Below are 21,092 nucleotides of genomic sequence, written 5' to 3'. Positions count from 1 at the left end.
GTGTCTGTGAAGTTTCAGCTCAAAATACCACATAGATTTTTTTAAATTAATTTTTTTAACTGCATATTTTGGGGCATCATTAACTATGCACTGATTTTTTCAGCGCGCCGCCCCTTTAATTCGCGTGCTCCCTGCCACACGAGCTCTCGATTATATTACAGCACATTTACAAAGTTCACACAGCTAATATAACCCTCAAAAGGATCTTTACAAGATGTTCGTCATGCATGCTGTATGCATGCTTCGAATTATGTGAGTAAAGTATTTATTTTGATGTTTATATTTGATTCTCTATGAGTTTGAGGCTGTGCTCCGTGGCTAACGGCTAATGCTACACTGTTGGAGAGATTTATAAAGAATAAAGTTGTGTTTATAAATTATACATACTGCAAGTGTTTAAAAATGAAAATAGCGACGGCTCTTGTCTCTGTGAATTCAGTAAGAAACGATGGTAACTTTAACCACATTTAACAGTACATTAGCAACATGCTAACGAAACATTTAGAAAGACAATTTACAAATATCACTAAAAATATCATGCTATCATGGATCATGTCAGTTATTATTGCTCCATCTGCCATTTTCGCTGTTGTTCTTGCTTACCCAGTCTGTTGATTCACCTGTGCCGATCCAGACGTTAACTGGCTGCCCTTGCCTAATGCCTTTCATAATGTTGGGAACATGGGCTGGCATTATGCAAATATTGGGGCGTACACCCCGACTGTTACGTAACAGTCGGTGTTATGTTGAGATCAAATTTTGAATCTAGGGCACCTTTAATAATTAAATAATAACAAACAATTGTAGTCCCAAATAATGCTGTCATTTATTACAAGAATTCAACACACACTCACCTCTGTCACCTGACTGTGGGTGGAGAAGAAGACCCTTGCAAATGGGTCAGACAGGCCGCTATTGTCAGCAGCAAACAGACTGCGAGCCTGATACATGTGTGCCCTCAGCTGAAACACCTGCTTCACTACAGAAGAGGATACAGAGGGTCAGTTATCACATACGGCTCATGTTTTAACATACATGCAAACTCCACCAAATACAAAAAACCAACATGTACAAACCATTAAAGCATATGTAAAAGCATATAATCTTACTGTTATAAACTAGGCTGATGGGAGGGACAGCTTGTATGCCTATTCCCTTCACTGCTTTGTTTTCTTCAAAGCCGCTAGGGAGGCCGCTCAGGAAGTCTTTCCTCTGTTTGTTCAACCCCAGCCACAAATACATCTCTAGTTTAGCCTGAACTGTCCAGCCAGCAGGCCCAAAGCCTTTCTTTCCAGGCAGCTATAATGAACACAAACACCCATGCAGAACTTTTACATCAATAACATCCAACCTGATTTAATTTCTTCTAATTAACATGTTCATTTGGAGGAAGAAAAATGAAAATGGGATATAAAATAGGTGTTACCCTGAGAAAAACAGCTTTAACTTTCCCGCAGTCTTTGCCCATCTCTTCATCAACGATCGAGAAGAGGATGTCTTTGGAGGGTATACGGGAGTACGCTATGCGTTTGTTGTTGCTAATCATCCATATGAACACGTCGGGGATGCTGTGCTGGGGCTTAGAGGAAAATAAACAAAAACGGTGAGTCTGAGATGCTCATGGTGTACGGAGAATTAAGGAAATGTAATTCATTTTACCTCATCTGCCAGGAAACGAAGCCTATGAAGGAAATTCAACACTAGCTTGAGTTTGTCTCGAACTGTGTTTCTCTTCACTTGTGATCGAATAATCTTAGCCTGCTGAGCCATACTCTCCTGAGAACAATATAACCAACCAAATAAATTACATTTAACATCCCATCAGCAGTTTTTAATGTCCAAGCTGAGACCATATAGGGTGTGTAGGTGTACCATCTCTCTCATACAGGACTTCAGCCTCTCCCTGTCCAGCTTGGTTCTTCCAGATAGATTCTGATCTTTGTTTGCCAGCGTAACGAATCGGCTTAAATTGTGGAGAATAAAGAAAAAAGTGAAAAGATTGTTGATTATGCTGTATAGACTTTAAGTTTGATTGTTTAGATTCACTTCTACATTCTCTCACCTGCAACTTGTGCTCAGTTCTTCTAATACACCCCTAAGTCTGCGTTCTGGATACGCCTTCTCCGTTTTTATGATTTCTTGAACATCATTCAGACCTTCCTCCTGTTTACACAGACAGACATGCACATGCTTAACCACCAGTCCGGTTTTACAAAAATAACCCTAAAAGATCTGCTTAGAAGGAGGAGATTGACAGCATAACAGTTACATAGCAATTTCAGGAGGAGCCTGACCAGTTTATCTGCAATCTTGTCCATTATATTGGAGTTGTAGAGCCGTCTCCTCTGGTCCTGCCACCAGCTCTTGATGTAAATACAGGGTTTCTTTTCAAAGTAAGGCAAGTGGAAGTAATTTCTGTAAATCGAGCGAAATGGACAGTTCAGTTCCAAGACAGACAGCTCAACAACAGCTGGTACCTATAAAAAAGTGTGATTTTGACAAACTGGATATAAATAAAGTAACATGTGTGAGTGATTTTCAGTCAGAGAACACTTTTGTTGAACTAACAGTGTAAAGGTTTTGCTCAAAACCATAATTTCGTTCCCTTTCCTTAACCTCTGACCTGTCAGTGATAACCGGTTTCATCGGAGGGGTGGACGGCACAGACATTAAATCTCCATCATCCTCTGCCTCTTCATCGCTGGAGTTGTGGATGAGCTCAGACTCCTCTTCCTCACTTTCTCCTCCACCCTCTTTTTTTTTCTTTGCTGATGCAGGCTTGTTCACTCCGTCAATCTGGTTACCATAGTTACCTAAGTGGAAAATTGTGTACATGTGGTGCAGTACATTTTTTATTTTTGATGTGTTGAATTTACTGAAGCATCGCCTGACTATTTCTATAAGTATATTAAAAAGTGAAAGAAACATCACAGGTGTTTGAATTCAGCTCACCGATAGTGACTTCAAAGCTGATGGGTTTATCTCCAATTTTCCTGTCTATCATTGTGGCCTCCAAGAACGACCCAAAAAGGAAAAACTCCTCCATCTTCCCTGTGGCACTCTGAATCAAGACAAAACAAGAAAAAAAAAAAACACGATCTTTAAAGGTCAGAATGCTGACAATGATTTTATTAAAATAAAAAAGGTTAAATAACTGGCTGTGGAATTGGACAAATACAGTAGACTGAAGAATGAACACATATTTTTTTTAAAAACATTGTTTTTTGTGACCTTTTATTTCACTGCATTGGGCTCTCACATCTTTCGCATAGGATTTTCCCAATAGTGATCGGAATCATATGAGCTCAGTCTGAAATCATAATTGACATCAGAAGTTGGCAGCTCAGTGCCGCATTGTAACCCAGCAGGGGTTTCCTTTAAACTGAAGCTATGTTCTTTGATCAAATAAAACTCACTAGCCTCTTATCACCCTCTTATATTCTGCTGTTCCTAGCAAAAAATAAGAAATGAATTCACACACTTATAAAGAAGGTACTTTCAAAAATGTTCATACAAAATCTACAAAATTTTAAAAGCGAGGGAATCAATTTTATTGCAACTACGGCAGTTTAAGTTAGTAATAGAAACCAGATCGGTAATTAATTATTGATCCATAGTTAACTGAAATAAATAAATGGTACATTTGGAAATTCTATCATAATTCCAGACATCATTCCAGACCTGTATGACTTTCTTTCATTTATAGAATACAAAAGTTGAATTTTATTTTTTTCCCCATATAATAAACATGAATATAGTAAGTATAATGACAAAATGACAAAAAAAGCACCATTGAAGTGTAACAAAAAAATTGAGCACTATATTCTACTGTAAGTCTTATAAATCCCCCCCAAAAAAGCTTTGTGTGAGAAACAGACTGAAAGTTAAAAATTGATTTTTTAAAAAGAAGTAGTAAGGCTCAATTTGTAAATTAATTGTATTTTTGAGTCAAATCTATTCATACAATCTGTTGATCCACTTCACAAAACTGATCTGAATGATTTGCTCATTAATTGGACTTATCTGGTTCTGTAACATAGCAGTGGATGGGAAGATTGTCAGGTGAATAATGGCTTCAATTTCAGTGTGTTCATCTCACAAAGTTATTATATAGCTTTAGAATAGTTGGCATATGTTTGCTTTGAAGCTTAAAATCTCTAGTCCCTATTTATTATAACTGTGAAGAAAAGAACAAATTGTACATTATTCAAAATGTATCCTTTTGTGTTCCACAAAAGAAAGAAAGTGAGAAAGAAACTTCTATCCCTTAGAGGGTTGTCAATTCCCTCCTCTTCTAATCACTAAGGAAACATCTGATTTTCTGTGCTAGTCTCCAACTCTTGTGTATTATATCAATGATCACACTTCAACATATTTTTGGCTTACACTTTTTATGTTTTCTATTTCCAGGTTTATATTAGACATTTGGGGGGGTGATTGGCTGAATGTTTGTTTACTCAAAAGTAGAGGGGACAGAATCACCTTAAAGTCGGGGGGCTGTGTCCCCATCGTCCCCTGCGGCTGCTATGCCCCTGTCTACAGCTTGGATCAATGCACAGGCTTTTAAAGCACCAGGTTAGTCATGACTATCAGCATCCTATGTTTGCCTCTTCATCAAGTGTGATAACAAACCTTGCCCTTTAGTAAAAAGCATCTGACAATCAATATTTCCTCCCAGAGGCCACACAAAATCACAGACAGCTGGACTCCCACATCTGCAATGACTTTTTGTCTGAGGACACAAAGCCTGGCTTTGTAATTTCCCAGTGGGCAGTTGATATTTCAAAGAATCTGGACTGAGCTGTAATCAATTTGCCTTCAGATATGGTACTAGGGGTTCAGAAGGTTATAGATGACTTGCCAACATGGAATCTGTAGAACACTGTACAACATGAAGAATATAGGCCTGCAGAATAATCTATGTGCAATGTCATGGTGGGACAGGTAAGTGTAGAATTATTTAGGATTCATAGAGATTTCAGTACTGATCTCAAGAGAAATGTCACAGTGCCTTGACCCAGTCTATAAAAAAGGAAATAAGGACTCTCACCTCTGAGATGTTGGACACTGGCTCCATTTGTACCTCAGTAGAGCTTATTATTTCTGTGGAAGAGGTGTCCAGGATCTCCACTGCAACACTAATGAGTAGGCGTGCCCTGAAGGACACGCCCTCCCCCAGCCCCTCATTCAGGTCCTGATGCTCATCCATCAGGGTGTAGTTACGGGTAGAACCATACATATTCACCCAAGCTGGGCCCATAGTGGGCAAGAACCCTGGAGAGAGATGGAGGAACAGTCAATTCTTTTTTTCTTTTTTTTTGGAAATCTGTTTATTTACAACCACAACTTGTATATTCATTAAACTGTTAATCTTTCATTGGGACAGATCGGCGTTACCTTTGTCTCCATCATTTGCTATCTTGCGTAGATCGATGAAATGGGTTCCTATGGCAACATCATTCACCTTGTCTGAATCACGGATCTGAACTTTCAATCGCCTACACAAAGGTGGGAACATCTCAGTGAAGACTACTTGCTCATTCCAGATGGGCTCGTAGCTGCTTTTCTGAACTGACGTTTTACCCTGCATGTGTAAAGTGTCATAGGAAATGTGTATTATTAAAAAAAATAACACAGACAGTAATGATTTCTCATTGTCTAATATAATATAAAGATCACTTGAATTGTTTTCAGGTGTTTCTTACCTTCTGCCCTGCAAATTGCACCAGGACATAAGGGTCCACAAGGTCCCTATTCTCCCCAATAAAAGCTTTCTTCACGTTGGCCATGATGCTGGTGTTCATCTTAGGTAGTCCCTCAGCCCTATAAATCTTAACATAAAACCGAGCCCACTGTCTCTCTGATGGAACACCTTCCGGCAAGAGAAGATTCCTGCAATACATCATAACAAATATGAGAATAGATCAACATGTCACTCAAATAAATGAACGAATTAATGAATAAATGTATAAACAATAGAGGTGTAAAGGTACATGTATTTGACCTGAACCGTCCGGTACAGATGTCACGGTTCGGTTCATGCAGTTAGATGACAAAAACAGTCAGTCATAGGCGATCCACACTCCAATCCAGAAGGGGGGTGCGGTAATGCAACGCTGTTTGCTAACCGCCACAACAGGAAAAAGAGCCAAAGAAGAACAGCGCATACGCGAATGACATGAACGCTTGAAAACAAAGTCCACTAGGTAGTGCGCATGCATCGAATGCGTCTTTCTGCACTCATGGACAAAGGACAATACTTTGAAAGGCTTGTGCACTTAACTGTGCACAAAACGGACCAGAATGTGGAAAATTAAGTAGCCTATAGGAGGGTTAGGCTTAAGCTTTGAATGTTTAAATATAGTTTAAGTGGAGCAAGTTTTATTTTTTATTATTCTATTAATTTTGTACTTTTATAACACCAGATGCTTTTCAGTTTTGTTGCTGATTGTGACCTTTAGTTTTTTTTATCAGCCCTGCAAAAAAATATAAACTATTCAAGAGTGCATTCTGTTGCTTAGTGCTTAAAGGTGCCCTCGAATGAATCTTGGCATAGTTAAATAACAAGAGTTCAGTACATGGAAATGATATACAGTGAGTCTCAAACTCCATTGTTTCCTCCTCCTTATATAAATCTCATTTGTTTAAAAGACCTCCGAAGAACAGGCGAATCTCAACATAACACCGACTGTTACGTAACAGTCGGGATCATTAATACGTATGACCCCAATATTTGCATATGCCAGCCCACGTTCCCCACATTATGAAAGCCATTAGACAAGGGCAGCCAGTATTAATGTCTGGATGTGCACAACCAAATCATCAGACTAGGTAAGCAAGCAAGAACAATAGCGAAAAATGGCAGATGGAGCAATAATAACTGACATGATCCATGATGTGGATCATGTTAAATGTGGTTAAAGTTACCATCGTTTCTTCCTGTATTCACGGAGACAAGAGAGCCGTCGCTATTTTCATTTTTAAACACTTGCAGTCTGTATAATTCATAAACACAACTTCATTCTTTATAAATCTCTCCAACAGTGTAGCATTACCCGTTAGCCACGGAGCACTATCAAACTCATTCAAAATCAGAAGTAAACAATATAACAGTATACAATACTCACATAATCCGCCGCATGCATGCCGCATGCATGACAAACACTTTGTAAAGATCCATTTTGAGGGTTATATTAGCTGTGTAAACTTTAAGGCACTGTTTAAGGCAAGCGCGAGCTCTGTGGGCGGAGAGCACGGGATTTAAAGGGGCCGCAGCATAAAATCGGCACGTTTATAATGATGCCCCAAAATAGGCAGTTAAAAAAATTTATAAAAAAAAATCTATGGGGTATTTTGAGCTGAAACTTCACAGACACATTCAGGGGACACCTTAGACTTATATTACATCTTTTAAAAACATAATCTAGGGCACCTTTAACACACTAGGAGGCTGTACTGTACCAACTACATCAGAGGGACTAAATGCCGCTAAGAGGAACTGTCTGTTGAAAATAAATGAAAAGAAACCTAGCATTGTGGATTTGTTCATTTGTCAGGTAACACTTTGGTTTAGGGTCCAATTCTCACTATTAACTAGTTGCTTATTAGTATGCATATTACTAGGATATTAGCTATTTATTAGTACTTATTAAGCAGATATTAATGCCTTACATCCCCTTAATCCTACACCTAAACTTAACAACTATCTTACTAACTATCAATAAGCAGTATTTAGGGGTTTACTGAGGCAAAAGTCATAGTGAATAGTTAATAGTGAGTACTGGACCCTAAACTAAAGTGTAAACATTTTTCCTATAGTACTTAAAGGGTTAGTTCACCCAAAAATGAAAATCCTGTCAATTATTACTTACCCTCATGCCGTTCGACACCCGTAAGACCTTCGTTAATCTTCAGAACACAAATTAAGATATTTTAGTTGAAATGAGGCCGTGAGGCCTCCATAGGGAGCAATGGACACTTCCTCTCTCAAGATCCATAAAGGTACTAAAAACATATTTAAATCGGTTCATGTGAGTACAGTGGTTCAATATTAATATTATAAAGCGACGAGAATATTTTTGGAGCACCAAAAAAACAAAATAACGACTTCTTTAGTGATGGCGTGTCAAACTGCCAACGGCTGAAATCACGTGACTTTAGCGCTCCAAACAGCAGGTTTGACACACTGATTGAGGGTAAGTAATAAATGACAGAATTCTCATTTTTGGGTGAACTAACCCTTTAAGTCATACCGAACCGTGACCCCAAAACCAAGGTACGTACCGCACCGTGACTTCTGTGTACCGCTACACCCCTAATAAATTAAATAATTTAATAAATAAATTAAATAAATAAAGCATTCAATGGTATAGGATGCATTTTGAACTTTTGTTCATGAACATCTGGGAATCTAAAGTACACTCAAATATATACATGAATGAATAAATGAATAAATAAATGTATAAATAAATACATGTAGGAATGTTGATGTATGAATATATCTGTTTCTAACCCCTCTATGTCATCCTCATCTGGTTCATTGGCCTTGTGGGGAGTCTTGATGTTGTCTCCTTTTCCTACAACCGCAATGTCACACTTAACGTAACCTTTGCAGCCAGCTGTGATGTCATCAGGGTCCGACAGCATTGCCCATTTGTGATGGAACTGATGCTCTGTAATATACAAGCACCAATTAACAGTCTTTTTCCATATCTAATTAGCACATCTCTTACTTATTTCCATGGTTACAGACCAGGTTGTGAGTAAACAGTTCCCACATCTAGTTTGAAGGTGCCAACCAGGGTACCACTTCGTAGAAGGTTTTTCGAATGTATTACCTTAATTTTGAAAGAAGAACAGAAGTTCAACTTAATTTACATCTGTTGTTTACAATGGGTTTTCATGGAGGTTTGTTATAATATATACAATCATATGCTGGAAGGTGTGAAAAAGCATGAATGGAGGCTTAATCTACTCACTGATATCTTCAGGATCTTGTCAAACATGACATCTGGAGGCACGTGGAAGTCAAAGACAAAGTACTGTTGAGAGATAAAGAAAAAAAAATGAAATAATGTCTGGATATGAAGTTTGAAAAACTAGGTTGTTTATCATATAAGCATTGTGGAAAGACGTAAGTGTTATTTAGGTATTGATACTGTAAATATCAAGAAAAAAAGTACAAGATAGTCTCTTTAGAGATAGGTTATTGCAGTTCTAATCTGATATACATTGGACCTGTCAGTAAACAGACCGCCAAACTGTCTGAAATGACACAAATCCTTTGCTCAGATTTTCAGCAATGTGAATGTAACCTCATTGTAGTAGGGGCAGTTTGTGGACTCCTTCATTGATGTATACTTCTTGTCCTCTCCAATTTCCACACAAACCACAGGGTCCATGTTCAAACCAACCAACTGACGGGCCTCGATTACTGTAACACTGATCTGAAAGACATTTTAATTGGGATAAATTCATATAAAAATAATATATCTGAAAAAAACAACAACAGGATATAAACCACTGAGCTGGTGTGTGTCTTAGACGCTGATTAAGACTGATGAGGCTGTGTTAACGTGGGAGTGGAATGTGTTGTGCTTTTATTACAGTAGAGGGCTAATTAGTCAAGTTTGCTTTAGGGAATCAAATGACAAATGAGCTAAAGTATTCTATTGGATCACAAATTCATAAAGTAAATATCTGAAGCTGCATACGGACAAATAAAGTCAAACTTAGCCAACAGAAGGAAAATCATAATACTTTTGTAATTTTAGTTTCTGTTTTCAAAAGAGCAGAGCCATCCAATTCAGCTTTGCAGTTAAAATGAACTACCAAATTGCGTTCTCTCATTTCCGCTACATTTGTGCTGTCTTTATTACACTCCAAAGCTACATTTCTATGAAACGCATTTAAACAAATAAACTTCTCTCCACAGAAACTTGATTCCAGAAGAATTCAGACAATAATAGTACTTAATTGCTACAGTGATTTATTCTGCAAACAAGTCCCAAAAGTTAATGTAAGAGAAATACAGAGAAGCAAAGAGTTCCCAACCTCCAGCAAAATACGAACTGTTAGAGATAAGAAAATAATAAAAAAAAAAGACCTAAAAAACACTTACACAGCACACAGGGGATATATGGATTTCCTGCATTTAAAGGAATTACACAGTGCCAGTACTGAAACGAATTTGCAATTCAACTGCTCAACACAACAGCCATGCAGAAGACAATTAGCAAGTAAACATCAAAGGCTTCTCTGAAACACTGAAGCTCAAGGCCGATGTTGTTTATTTGGGACGGCTCTGTATATTCAGGGCTTTGAGCAGAAAACACTACTCAAGGATAAATGCCACTGGTTTAACATGTCTGCTTGGCAATTCAAGGCTGTGCAGATATTGTCTGTGGGAATGTTATTTAGCTTCCCTGCCTCTCTATCTGCTTTTGTCTCTCTTCATACCTGATAATCCACAGGACGCCCTGAACTGGCCTCCATCTTAATGTCAGGCTTTGATCTGAAAAACAAGAAGTGAAGATAGAACTTCATGAAATACATTTGAACTAGGCCTGTCAATTGATTAGTCATTGATTAGCTACAATTAATTAATTACATGTTATGCTGAACAAGGTCTCCGATTCAAATTGATCTCAATTTATTATTAATATTTGATAAAAAAATTAAAAAAAAATTAAAAATAACAAATAAAATACAAACTAAAAAAAATGTTCAATATCATGTTGGCCAAGTTACAAATTATTCAACTGTTCTGAGACTGTGTATTAATTGTATTTTTAAAGAAATCACATAAAAGAAAACATTAGACTGATAGGCCAAATTTAAAAGCTATAAACTATTCTTTCTTCACAAATGAACTGAATAAGGTTTGAAAGAAAACAAAAAAAAGAGCTTTCAGAAAAAGAAATACTGAGGTTTTTCTTCACTGTGACATTTTCAAAGGATGCAAACAGATAAACTTATGTACTGCTTTAAAAATACACCATGTGCACATCAGATATGTGACCTTTTGTTGGAGACATTAGTGGTTACTGCAGTAACAGAGGCCAGTGATATGGTATCAGGGTCAAGCCCACCGCCCAGACGCATGGCCTTTCGATCCAGATCTTCTGCATCCAAAATGGCAGGGTCATCTGTGCACAAGAGTACAGCTGAGTTGATAGTGCATGTTAGTTTATGATTCTTTAGTCTTTCCTATTGATGTCAAATGTAAAATCTCCTGAAGCAAAACCAATTGAGAACCACTGATTTAAAGTACAATTGTAATAAAAGTATAATAAACCTGAGCTTCAGTTCGCTTTGAGCACTAAAGTGAAACAAAAAACAGACATTTGGGTATCAAGATGAAGACACAAATACTCAGTAAGCTACTGTAAAAACCATTTTAGTTTGGTTACTGCTTTTCTGTCCCATCCAATAAATAAATAAATAAATAAATACATCTGCATTAGTTTCTAATGTATTTACCTCCTTTTTTGTGGTCATCTTTGGAGCTACGTGTCTTGCCCAGCTTCATGGCTGAAAACACTCCTTTTCCTGTCCTACAATACAAAACAAACCTTTAGATGTGCACAAATAGGAAAAAAAGTCACAATATGTGCACTGAGATTAGTTTTAAAATCACATCTATCTCTGGGCCTCTCAAACACTGAATAATTTATACCAGTTTAAACTAAGAAATATGATTATGCTACATAGATACTGAATAAAAAAGCAGTGACATTCCACAACATAGGTACACATAGGTAGCGCAATAGATAAGTAGTTTCCATATACAAATGTTTGATCTGCAGTCCAAGTTTTATCTTTTATATACACATAAAAAAGCAGTTTATTCTCTTACAGAGAGTGCTGGAGTGCAATCAAATCATCACTGCTGGAGCACGATAAGTTTTCCCGTGACGGAAAATTTCTGTGATATTTATCACTCAGACAAGACACTCGTTTCAACAGCGAGACCCCACTCACAATAGTCCCAGTGGTGTCCAATAACTCTGCACTGATATTATGGTGATTAGATATCAGTTCACCTACAAAGGCCTGATGATGTCACAAGCCGGCTGGACAAATAACGGTCCTTAATTATTCAACAAGATGGGCACAATTCTCCAATTAGCTGTGATCTGTGGATATAGATACTTTCTCAGGACAAGATGAAAGAAATCCAGACCGTTTTGTTCCTTTATTTCCTTTGAACATTTTAAACAGAGTGAAAATGGATCACAGTGACTTCTCCATCATTTGGATGAATTACATAGATCACCAAATAATAAGACATCACCTGTCAAGTGAGGACTGATTATGGAAATACTTTTTTCAACAATTTCAAACATAATTATGTAATTTAGTCATTACTTGCATCTCAGTCTTGGTGGAAGCATATCTGGAATCTGTTTTGTTGAATCTCAAAGTGACACTGAAGAGAAAGTATTTAGAGCTTGCAAGTTTTTATCCATTAGTAGAAATTCATAAAGATAACATTTTTTTTCTAGAAGTCCAGCAATTCACTTTTTAAAGGTGAACTATTCATAAGTCAAACACCACTCTAAAATACATACAGAGCCAAAAATGAAGTCATATCAAACAAAAGATTGTCTTAATATGAGAACAAAATATAGAAATTACATGCTTTACAGGGTGAACCTGGTTACTTAGTGCATGATTATATATATATAAGTTGTTCTTATCAGCTGAACTCATGAATTAAGCAGGTTTAGTTTAGTCTATGAACTGCACAACAGAAAAAAAAAAAGTTTTTTCTCACATTGCTATAAACTCTCCAACAAAAAACACATATACAGGATACTCACCAAACACTGACAACCACCAAAGACTGACCAATAGAGAAATATGTGTACTGAGCCAACTGGGGTAAAAAAAAGAGGTATTCCTGACTAGAATGTTTACTATATGTCCATTTTCAGTGGCTCGTCCAGATCCAAGCAAAAAAACAAATAAATGCACAGGCAAAGAGATACTTCTCAAACTAAATGGGCATCGACAATAAGGGAGAACCTGAGATGTTGACCAGGTATGAGTGAAAAAGTAACAGGAGAGTATGTGACCTCACACACACACACACACACACACACACACACACACACACACACACACACACACACACACACACACACACAACACATAGATACACACTCACACGGAAACACTCACTCACTCTCTCACTTACTCACTCACTCTCACTCTCTTACAGATGTGTCTTATACAATTACTAAAATCTGATACAGTAAACTACCGTTATATAAATCTATATACACAACTGTTCAAAAATTTGGGGTCAGTTAGTTTTTTTTTTTAAGAAATTAATACATACAGGTGCTGGTCATATAATTAGAATATCATCAAAAAGTAGATTTATTTCACTAATTCCATTCAAAAAGTGAAACTTGTATATTATATTCATTCATTACACACAGACTGATATATTTCAAATGTTTATTTCTTTTAATTTTGATGATTATAACTGACAACTAAGGAAAATCCCAAATTCAGTATCTCAGAAAATTTGAATATTACTTAAGACCAATACAAAGAAAGGATTTTTAGAAATCTTGGCCAACTGAAAAGTATGAACATAAAAAGTATGAGCATGTACAGCACTCAATACTTAGTTGGGGCTCCTTTTGCCTGAATTACTGCAGCAAAGCGGTGTGGCATGGAGTCAATCAGTCTGTGGCACTGCTCAGGTGGTCAGCAGCAGGAAGCATGAAGTGCTCTAAAACTTCCTGGTATATGGCTGTGTTGACCTTGGACCTCAGAAAACACAGTGGACCAACACCAGCAGATGACATGGCACCCCAAACCATCACTGACTGTGGAAACTTTACACTGGACCTCAAGCAACGTGGATTGTGTGCCTCTCCTCTCTTCTTCCAGACTCTGGGACCCTGATTTCCAAAGGAAATGCAAAATTTACTTTCATCAGAGAACATAACTTTGGACCACTCAGCAGCAGTCCAGTCCTTTTTGTCTTTAGACGCTTCTGACGTTGTCTGTTGTTCAAGAGTGGCTTGACACAAGGAATGCGACAGCTGAAACCCATGTCTTGCATACGACTGTGTGTAGTGGTTCTTGAAGCACTGACTCCAGCTGCAGTCCACTCTTTGTGAATCTCCCCCACATTTTTGAATGGGTTTTGTTTCACAATCCTCTCCAGGGTGCGGTTATCCCTATTGCTTGTACACGTTTTTCTACCACATCTTTTCCTTCCCTTCACCTCTCTATTAATGTGCTTGGACACAGCTCTGTGAAAAGCCAGTCTCTTTTGCAATGACCTTTTGTGTCTTGCCCTCCTTGTGCAAGGTGTCAATGGTCATCTTTTGGACAACTGTCAAGTCAGCAGTCTTCCCCATGATTGTGTAGCCTACAGAACTAGACTGAGAGACCATTTAAAGGCCTTTGCAGGTGTTTTGAGTTAATTAGCTGATTAGAGTGTGGCACCAGGTGTCTTCAATATTGAACCTTTTCCCAGTATTCTAATTTTCTGAGATACTGAATTTGGGATTTTCCTTAGTTGTCAGTTATAATCATCAAAATTAAAAGAAATAAACATTTGAAATATATCAGTCTGTGTGTAATGAATGAATATAATATACAAGTTTCACTTTTTGAATGGAATTAGTGAAATAAATCAACTTTTTGATGATATTCTAATTATATGACCAGCACCTGTATATCCAGAAATTGATCAAGTGACAATAAAGACTTTTACATTAATAAAATAATATATTTTTAAATGCTGTCTCTTATTTAAAGATATATATATATATATATATATATATATATATATATATATATATATATACAAATTATGCATACAAATTTCCATTTTCTACATTCTATAAGTATGATTCCTTTTACCAATTACAAATGTGTACAAATGTCCTTGGCTTATCAGATGTACAATTTAACTGTAACAGAAAATAACAGTTTCTTAACCTAAACAAAGTCATCTCGGGGTCACCACACAAAAAAAAATGCTATGCTTGGGCTTTCACTTAGACTATGATTAGTTTGGACAAAATCAAGAAGAAAAGACTGGATTGTATCTAGACATGATAAGGTAACCTAACACTAATTAGATGATTTTTAGAGCGTGATGAGACCAGCTCTGTTTAATCAAAGGCTTCACTTCAGCAGTCAAGGAGAAACAGGCAACCCACAGCACAAACAACAGCAGTTCTCCAGGTCTTTGGGACTTGTTGGAGATAATTCTGTGTCACATGCAATATCCCTCCAGTAGGTCTAGCTGTACATACTTTATGTAGTTCAGACTTTCAGCACTAACTTGTTTAGTCAAGATAGGATGGTCAGGAAACCATCAGTCTGACAAGCAGTGTTGCTACAGAGAACAAAGCCAGAGTCTCAGATTGCGCTTTGAGCTGCACACAATGGAGCAGACACTATTTTTTAATGCCTATGTGAAGAACATTTGTGGACACTGTCAGTCGGTGAAGCACTTGAGACAAATAAATAAAAAAAATGTAATTACATCATTAAATGCCAAATGCTGCACTTTCATGTGGTTTTCATATAATCAATCTCAGTATATCTACATTGACTGTCCCTTAAGAAGTAAAACCTTTGGAAAACGACAAATCCACTTTAATAAAGAGTGTAATCCTCCTTCTCCCTGTTTACTGAAGAGTGACCTTTGCATATTATTTAGTGTGTGGGGGTGAACTCAGATGACATTTTAGATTTCATGAGTGAAGATGCTAAACTGGGATGCACAAAAAGTCAGTGATCACAAACTGTGCTCATGTGTGTGATTATGCAGCTACTGTAATACACAACACATTACAGCTAAACCATCTTAACCAGGCTTGAAGACCAGCTAAACTCACCTTAGGATAAAGGCACAGACAGAAAAATAGAGAAGATCATTCACGTCAATGAAAAGACTCTGTGTATATCACTGGCCATTTCTCACCCATGACATGAAATAAATATACAGCAATACATTTAAACAAAGATAAATGTCAGGCATTGAAAAGCATAAAGCATCATAATGAATTATGTATCACTCAAGCGCTTAGGAGATCTTGGTGTCTGAGGCGAGTTTCTCTGGTGACAAAAACTGAGCTAAAACAGTAACTCAAAGCCTGTTCTTTATGTCAAATCACTGATTAGGACAAAGTTGTGGTGTAACGTACAGTATTGACACAATTACTTTTCCCTCTGGGTCACTGTAAAATTATAAATATAAATCACCTTTTAAATAAGTAGACATTTTAAACCTTATTCCAGAGAGATTCTTACACTAAAGTGCTTGTTTTAATGAGTCTCATTTGTATTTTTTGCCATTTTTTCCATTTAGAGCAATGCGTAAATGAATAAGAAGCACAATTCTGTTTCATCAATGTGACACTCTATTAAAGTAATGAATTATTGAATAACGAGCGCCTTTGAGCTTTTGTGCCCTAGTTTATAAAGTGTGTGCGGGGGGTTCGAAGCGACAGTTTTATGCAAGAAGGAGGAGAGAAGAACAAAAGAACGAAGCGATGGTGGCTGAACATTACTCTGTAACAAAGACAGCAAACTGAACCACTAGAGTAATGCAGTGGCTCTAAAGTGAAAAACATCCCTGTGAAAATCCCTTTGTTCTGTAAAGTTTCATTTGACTGCAAGCTTTTGCCCGTCACTGCACCAAGCTCAGGAGAATAATGCTCTCGCTTTCGTGATTAAGGTTACCTTACAAACAGCCGACTATGACAATGAATCTATGAATCTGATGAGAACTAGCTATTCTGACAGCTTAAACCAGCATGTGAATAGATGGTTTAAACCAGTTTAGCTGGTCTTTAAGCTGGCATTAGTTTTAGCTATTCAGACGGCTAGTCTCCCAGTCTGTCCAGCTAAAACCACCTTAGGACAGATTAAAATGTTTGTTTGTTTTTTTCCAAGCTGGGTGGTAATTCCTGCTTTACTCAAACATGAAAGCACCTCATCTAATGCTGAGGGTAAACATACAATGTTCTCTATATGATAATGATGTTGTACACAAAAGGCAGATAGAAACTGGATGGTCCAATTGAGGTATCAAAAGCTTTTTCATGTTGGTTCAATGATGCAGGTGGTTTTGTTGAGCTCTTCAAATGATGTAAAGAAAAGAACAAAACCCTTATAAAATGATGGAAAACAAAGACTGTAGATATACCACACACATACATGTGCTTACAATGAGATAATAGCAATGTAAATCGTTCACAGCCATTTAAATATAGCCTTGGATATAAGTCTTATTCTTAGTCCAATACTTAAATGGAAAGTTGAGGATTTACCTAGATTTTGGCATACATTTATCATTAATTTGATGTAATCTTCAAATAAGTTACAACAATAGACAAATACATTTGGAGGTGGTCAGAGCCATCCTCCAAGAGGGCTTTGCCTGTTGCGAAATAAAAGATTTCTGTCAGTGTTTCTTGTGAATAATGATAACTTTTTCCTGCAACTGTACATGGACATTGGACTGTTACATACAGAATATCTGAGTATGAAAGGCGCATTTTCAGTGCAAGTTCAAGTAGCCACAGACTCATGATTCTATAGGGAAAGAAACTGGAATGAATGAGAGAAAAGTTAGAAATAGATAAATCAGAGATGAGTTGGAAGAGAGAGAGAGGTGAAGATGAGAGATGGGTCTAGTCATTAGAGAGGACTAGCAGTTACTTCAGATCAGAAGTTTCACTACGTCCCACTGGCTTCTGGCAACTTCAGCTGTACAACACACACACACACACACACACACGCACACACACACACACACACACGCGCGCGCGCACACACTTTCTTTATAGAGAAAAACCAAAAGAACTCACACACTTTTAAAAGTAAAACCGTACAACTAAGACTTGTAATCAATAATGAAACAGCACCAGGAATGAAGATCAAGTGAGGACAGTGGGTTACATTATTAAAAAGGCAAATGTCAGGTAAACTAAAAACTGTGGTTACATCTTTTTCCCCCCAAAAAACATTACTTAACATGACTGAATTAACATGACTGTAATATGTTATAGTAATGTTTAAGTGTCTAAAAGAAATATCTTTTAGAGATATTTTTCAGTATCCAGATTGTCCAACATTTCTAAATAGATACACAAATACATACATTTTGTCCTAAATATTATTTCCTCAAAGTGTTAAAGATGCTAATTTCTGTGAAATGAAAATAGTAAAATTCTTAAAAAAACATGTTAAATTATATTCAGTTCATAACTATAGGAAGATGCACAGTCCTTGAAGGTGCTGTAGCAAACTCTTGGTGTGAGCTCAAAAGTCATCTATAAAGCATCAAAGACAGTGGTTTTGTGCTCACTGCTGGTCAACAACAGGAAATATGTTGTATAAGGACTCCAAATGCATTGTTGGGAGAAAATAAACTGACTTTTTCGGTGTGTATGTGTGTGTTTGTTTGTCTGACTAAGCAGCTGTCATCTTTGCCAACTACGCAATGCATAATAAACTGTCACATCACATCCTATTTATTCAGACCTGAATGCTTCCTTCTCTTCTCCTTTCGTTGTCTCTTCTCATTTACTGTTACCATCTGCAGTTAATTAATGCTACTGTATATTAAAATATGCTAAAGTTGCTGTATTAATAACTCTTTAACAAGAAATTATCATGCATGTAGATAAGGCCCATTTCCAGAGGCAACATGAACAAAATAGCATATAGATATTAACTGTCTCAATCTAATTGCATCAATTTATCTCATGACAGTGAATCTTGAGTGAAGACATAAGAAGTTGCAGTCATATAGAAGAATTTGAAGTGTGAAATGAGAGACAAGCAAGGTGATAGAGATAAAAACATCACCTTTCATCACATGCTTAAGTGAACATGAATCTAACACAAAGATTCCAGAATCACTATTTCTTTCAATAATAATGTGGCTTGTTGGTTGAACAATGACTAATTAATTGCCATCATCAAATACAATATCTAAATGGAACAGGGCTTTCAAAACAATCCAAACAACAATTAAAAAGCACTGAAAATCTCTATTGTGGCTGCTCTAATTTTCCTAAGAGGACCTTTTAACAACTCCCCAATATAGATTTTTCTAACATTAATCATTCATACACATCCGTATGTAAACATATCCACACAAAAACACTAATGGTGCCCACACACAAACCATGATGGAATAGTGTTGTGTTTGTAAATGGTTATAATTTATGGATTAAAGGCCCTGTGGAGACTGGAAGGCTTAGCAGAAATCAATACATCCCACACATTCAAGTCATCCATGTCTTCATTACTCAGCAAAAATGTATGTATTAGGGCTGGACGATATGACCTAAAATCAAAATCTAGATTAATTTAACATTTTACCTCGATTACGATTAATGAACCATTTTTTTTTTGTGCTTTTTTTTTGCCCTCATAGCTCACTGACAAGGTTTGTACTGTAAATATGCATGGCTATTAAAGGTTTTTTCCTAATGAAAGAGTGCTCTGACATAACAGCTCACTTTCAGCAGCTATTTTATCTATGGTTCGTAACATTTCTTACAGATTTCTGCTTATTATAAATCAGATACAGATAAATTAGCACAGTACCAGTACTTTTATTTGAATGCATTAATGAGAGTGATTGCGTGTGTGAATTAGTCATACCATCTCTCTATTAATTGTGAAGCTGCGGGTTGTAAATAGTTACTTCAAAAGTAGAAAAATATATGCTATAACTTTTGAGTTTCTAAGCTACTTTAGTGATAAAGGACAGCGATGACAACGAGTTTCTGCACTCCTCTCTGTGTGCGCGATCTTCGCGTGATGTGCAGCTACTGTCTGTATGAGTGTTCATGTGTCACAATGCATCAGCGCAGTAGCTCAATATAATGATACACATCCAATGGTGTAAAATCGTTTGAATGTTCAAACTGGCAAGCCTTAAAACACATACAATTGACAAAGCTTAGTGAAGACGCAAGCGAATGTGATCTCACTTTGGGGCTCGCTGTCTGTCTGTGTGTGTTGACTCAGCGTTCGAGTTCGCCTCTGTTGCTTCCATGCCACTGATTGGACGGGGCGGAGTCAAGTAATTATACACGTGGTAGTATGTTTTAATGGGGAAAGTATTAACAGGATTAAAAAAAACTAAATAACGACATGGGAAAATAAAGTTGGATAGAGGATCTAAATTTCGGTTTCAATTACTTTTCGATGAATCATCCAGCCCTAGTGTGTATATTAGGGTTGTTCCGATTCCGATACTAGTATCGGAAATACCACCGATACCGCAAAAATTTCTGGCATCGGTATCGGCGAGTATTTAAACTCACGTACCGATCCGATACCATTTTCTTAAACAATACCTAGTTGTGCCCGCTATCTTTGCTTAACGCAGCAAATCGGAAATCAATTCTTCTTCGCGGCTCAGAATGCAAACACAGGAAGTTGTGCTGTGTTGCCACAAGCAACCACTGTTAAAAGCAGCGGAGAAGTGAAAACGCGCTAGCAGTAGGCTATGTCTGCTGTTTGGCAGTATTTCAGACCAGTAAAACGGCGACATGTCTCATATGCAATGCTGCAATTTCGAGTGGCACAAGTATTGGCAACTTTAACACAAATAACTTAATAAAGCATTTGAAGACGCGTCACCCCACGCAACACAATGGTTACATAAAGGCTAATGCTGCGTTCACACCAGACGCGAATGAAGCGATAAGCGCGAGTGATTTATGTTAAGTCAATGCAAAGACGCGAATTGACTCCCTGCCGCGCGATTCGCGTGAATGACGCGGTGCGCATTGAGCGATTCGGGCGTTTGACGCGCTTAAGATGGAGAAGGATGTGGTGTGCCAGCTTCATTCAAACAAAGAGAAATGTTTTCAAAAGACAAATAAAGATAACCGACAAAATTGTCGGGTTTATTGTTCTGGATGACCAGCTGCTGTCAGTCGTCGAAAACGTGAGATTTTTATTTAACAAAATTGTTTCTGGACTTCAAGTTTTAAAGAGATTATTTTCTTATATAGCCTAATTATATTCCTAGATTTATTTGTTGCACTGTTTTTATAGTTATATTGTAAAACTAATATACC

At 37.1% G+C, this 21,092-nt stretch overlaps 1 protein-coding gene across 17 annotated transcripts in view; it reads right to left on the bottom strand.

The window, feature by feature from the left end:
• otofa (otoferlin a) overlaps window positions 1-21,092 on the bottom strand; it is a 93,476-nt gene that overhangs the window by 21,430 nt on the left and 50,954 nt on the right. For all 17 annotated transcript variants that reach the window (XM_048206860.1, XM_048206861.1, XM_048206853.1 and 14 more), the window contains exons 6-24: window positions 11,482-11,555; window positions 11,021-11,147; window positions 10,459-10,513; window positions 9,315-9,446; window positions 8,979-9,041; window positions 8,753-8,837; window positions 8,513-8,672; window positions 5,706-5,892; window positions 5,398-5,584; window positions 5,051-5,274; window positions 2,953-3,061; window positions 2,624-2,813; window positions 2,295-2,415; window positions 2,063-2,163; window positions 1,873-1,963; window positions 1,660-1,776; window positions 1,427-1,579; window positions 1,110-1,299; window positions 855-979 (exon numbers count right to left, since the gene is read on the bottom strand). In XM_048206860.1, the coding sequence (XP_048062817.1) occupies window positions 855-979; window positions 1,110-1,299; window positions 1,427-1,579; window positions 1,660-1,776; window positions 1,873-1,963; window positions 2,063-2,163; window positions 2,295-2,415; window positions 2,624-2,813; window positions 2,953-3,061; window positions 5,051-5,274; window positions 5,398-5,584; window positions 5,706-5,892; window positions 8,513-8,672; window positions 8,753-8,837; window positions 8,979-9,041; window positions 9,315-9,446; window positions 10,459-10,513; window positions 11,021-11,147; window positions 11,482-11,555 (2,491 nt within the window). The remainder of the gene's footprint in view (window positions 1-854; window positions 980-1,109; window positions 1,300-1,426; window positions 1,580-1,659; window positions 1,777-1,872; window positions 1,964-2,062; window positions 2,164-2,294; window positions 2,416-2,623; window positions 2,814-2,952; window positions 3,062-5,050; window positions 5,275-5,397; window positions 5,585-5,705; window positions 5,893-8,512; window positions 8,673-8,752; window positions 8,838-8,978; window positions 9,042-9,314; window positions 9,447-10,458; window positions 10,514-11,020; window positions 11,148-11,481; window positions 11,556-21,092) is intronic.

Source organism: Megalobrama amblycephala, linkage group LG11, assembly GCF_018812025.1.
Source record: "Megalobrama amblycephala isolate DHTTF-2021 linkage group LG11, ASM1881202v1, whole genome shotgun sequence".
Taxonomy (NCBI): Eukaryota; Metazoa; Chordata; class Actinopteri; order Cypriniformes; family Xenocyprididae; genus Megalobrama; species Megalobrama amblycephala.
The sequence above is the reverse complement of the archived record's forward strand: the minus strand, read 5'-3'. Positions and strand labels throughout refer to the sequence as shown.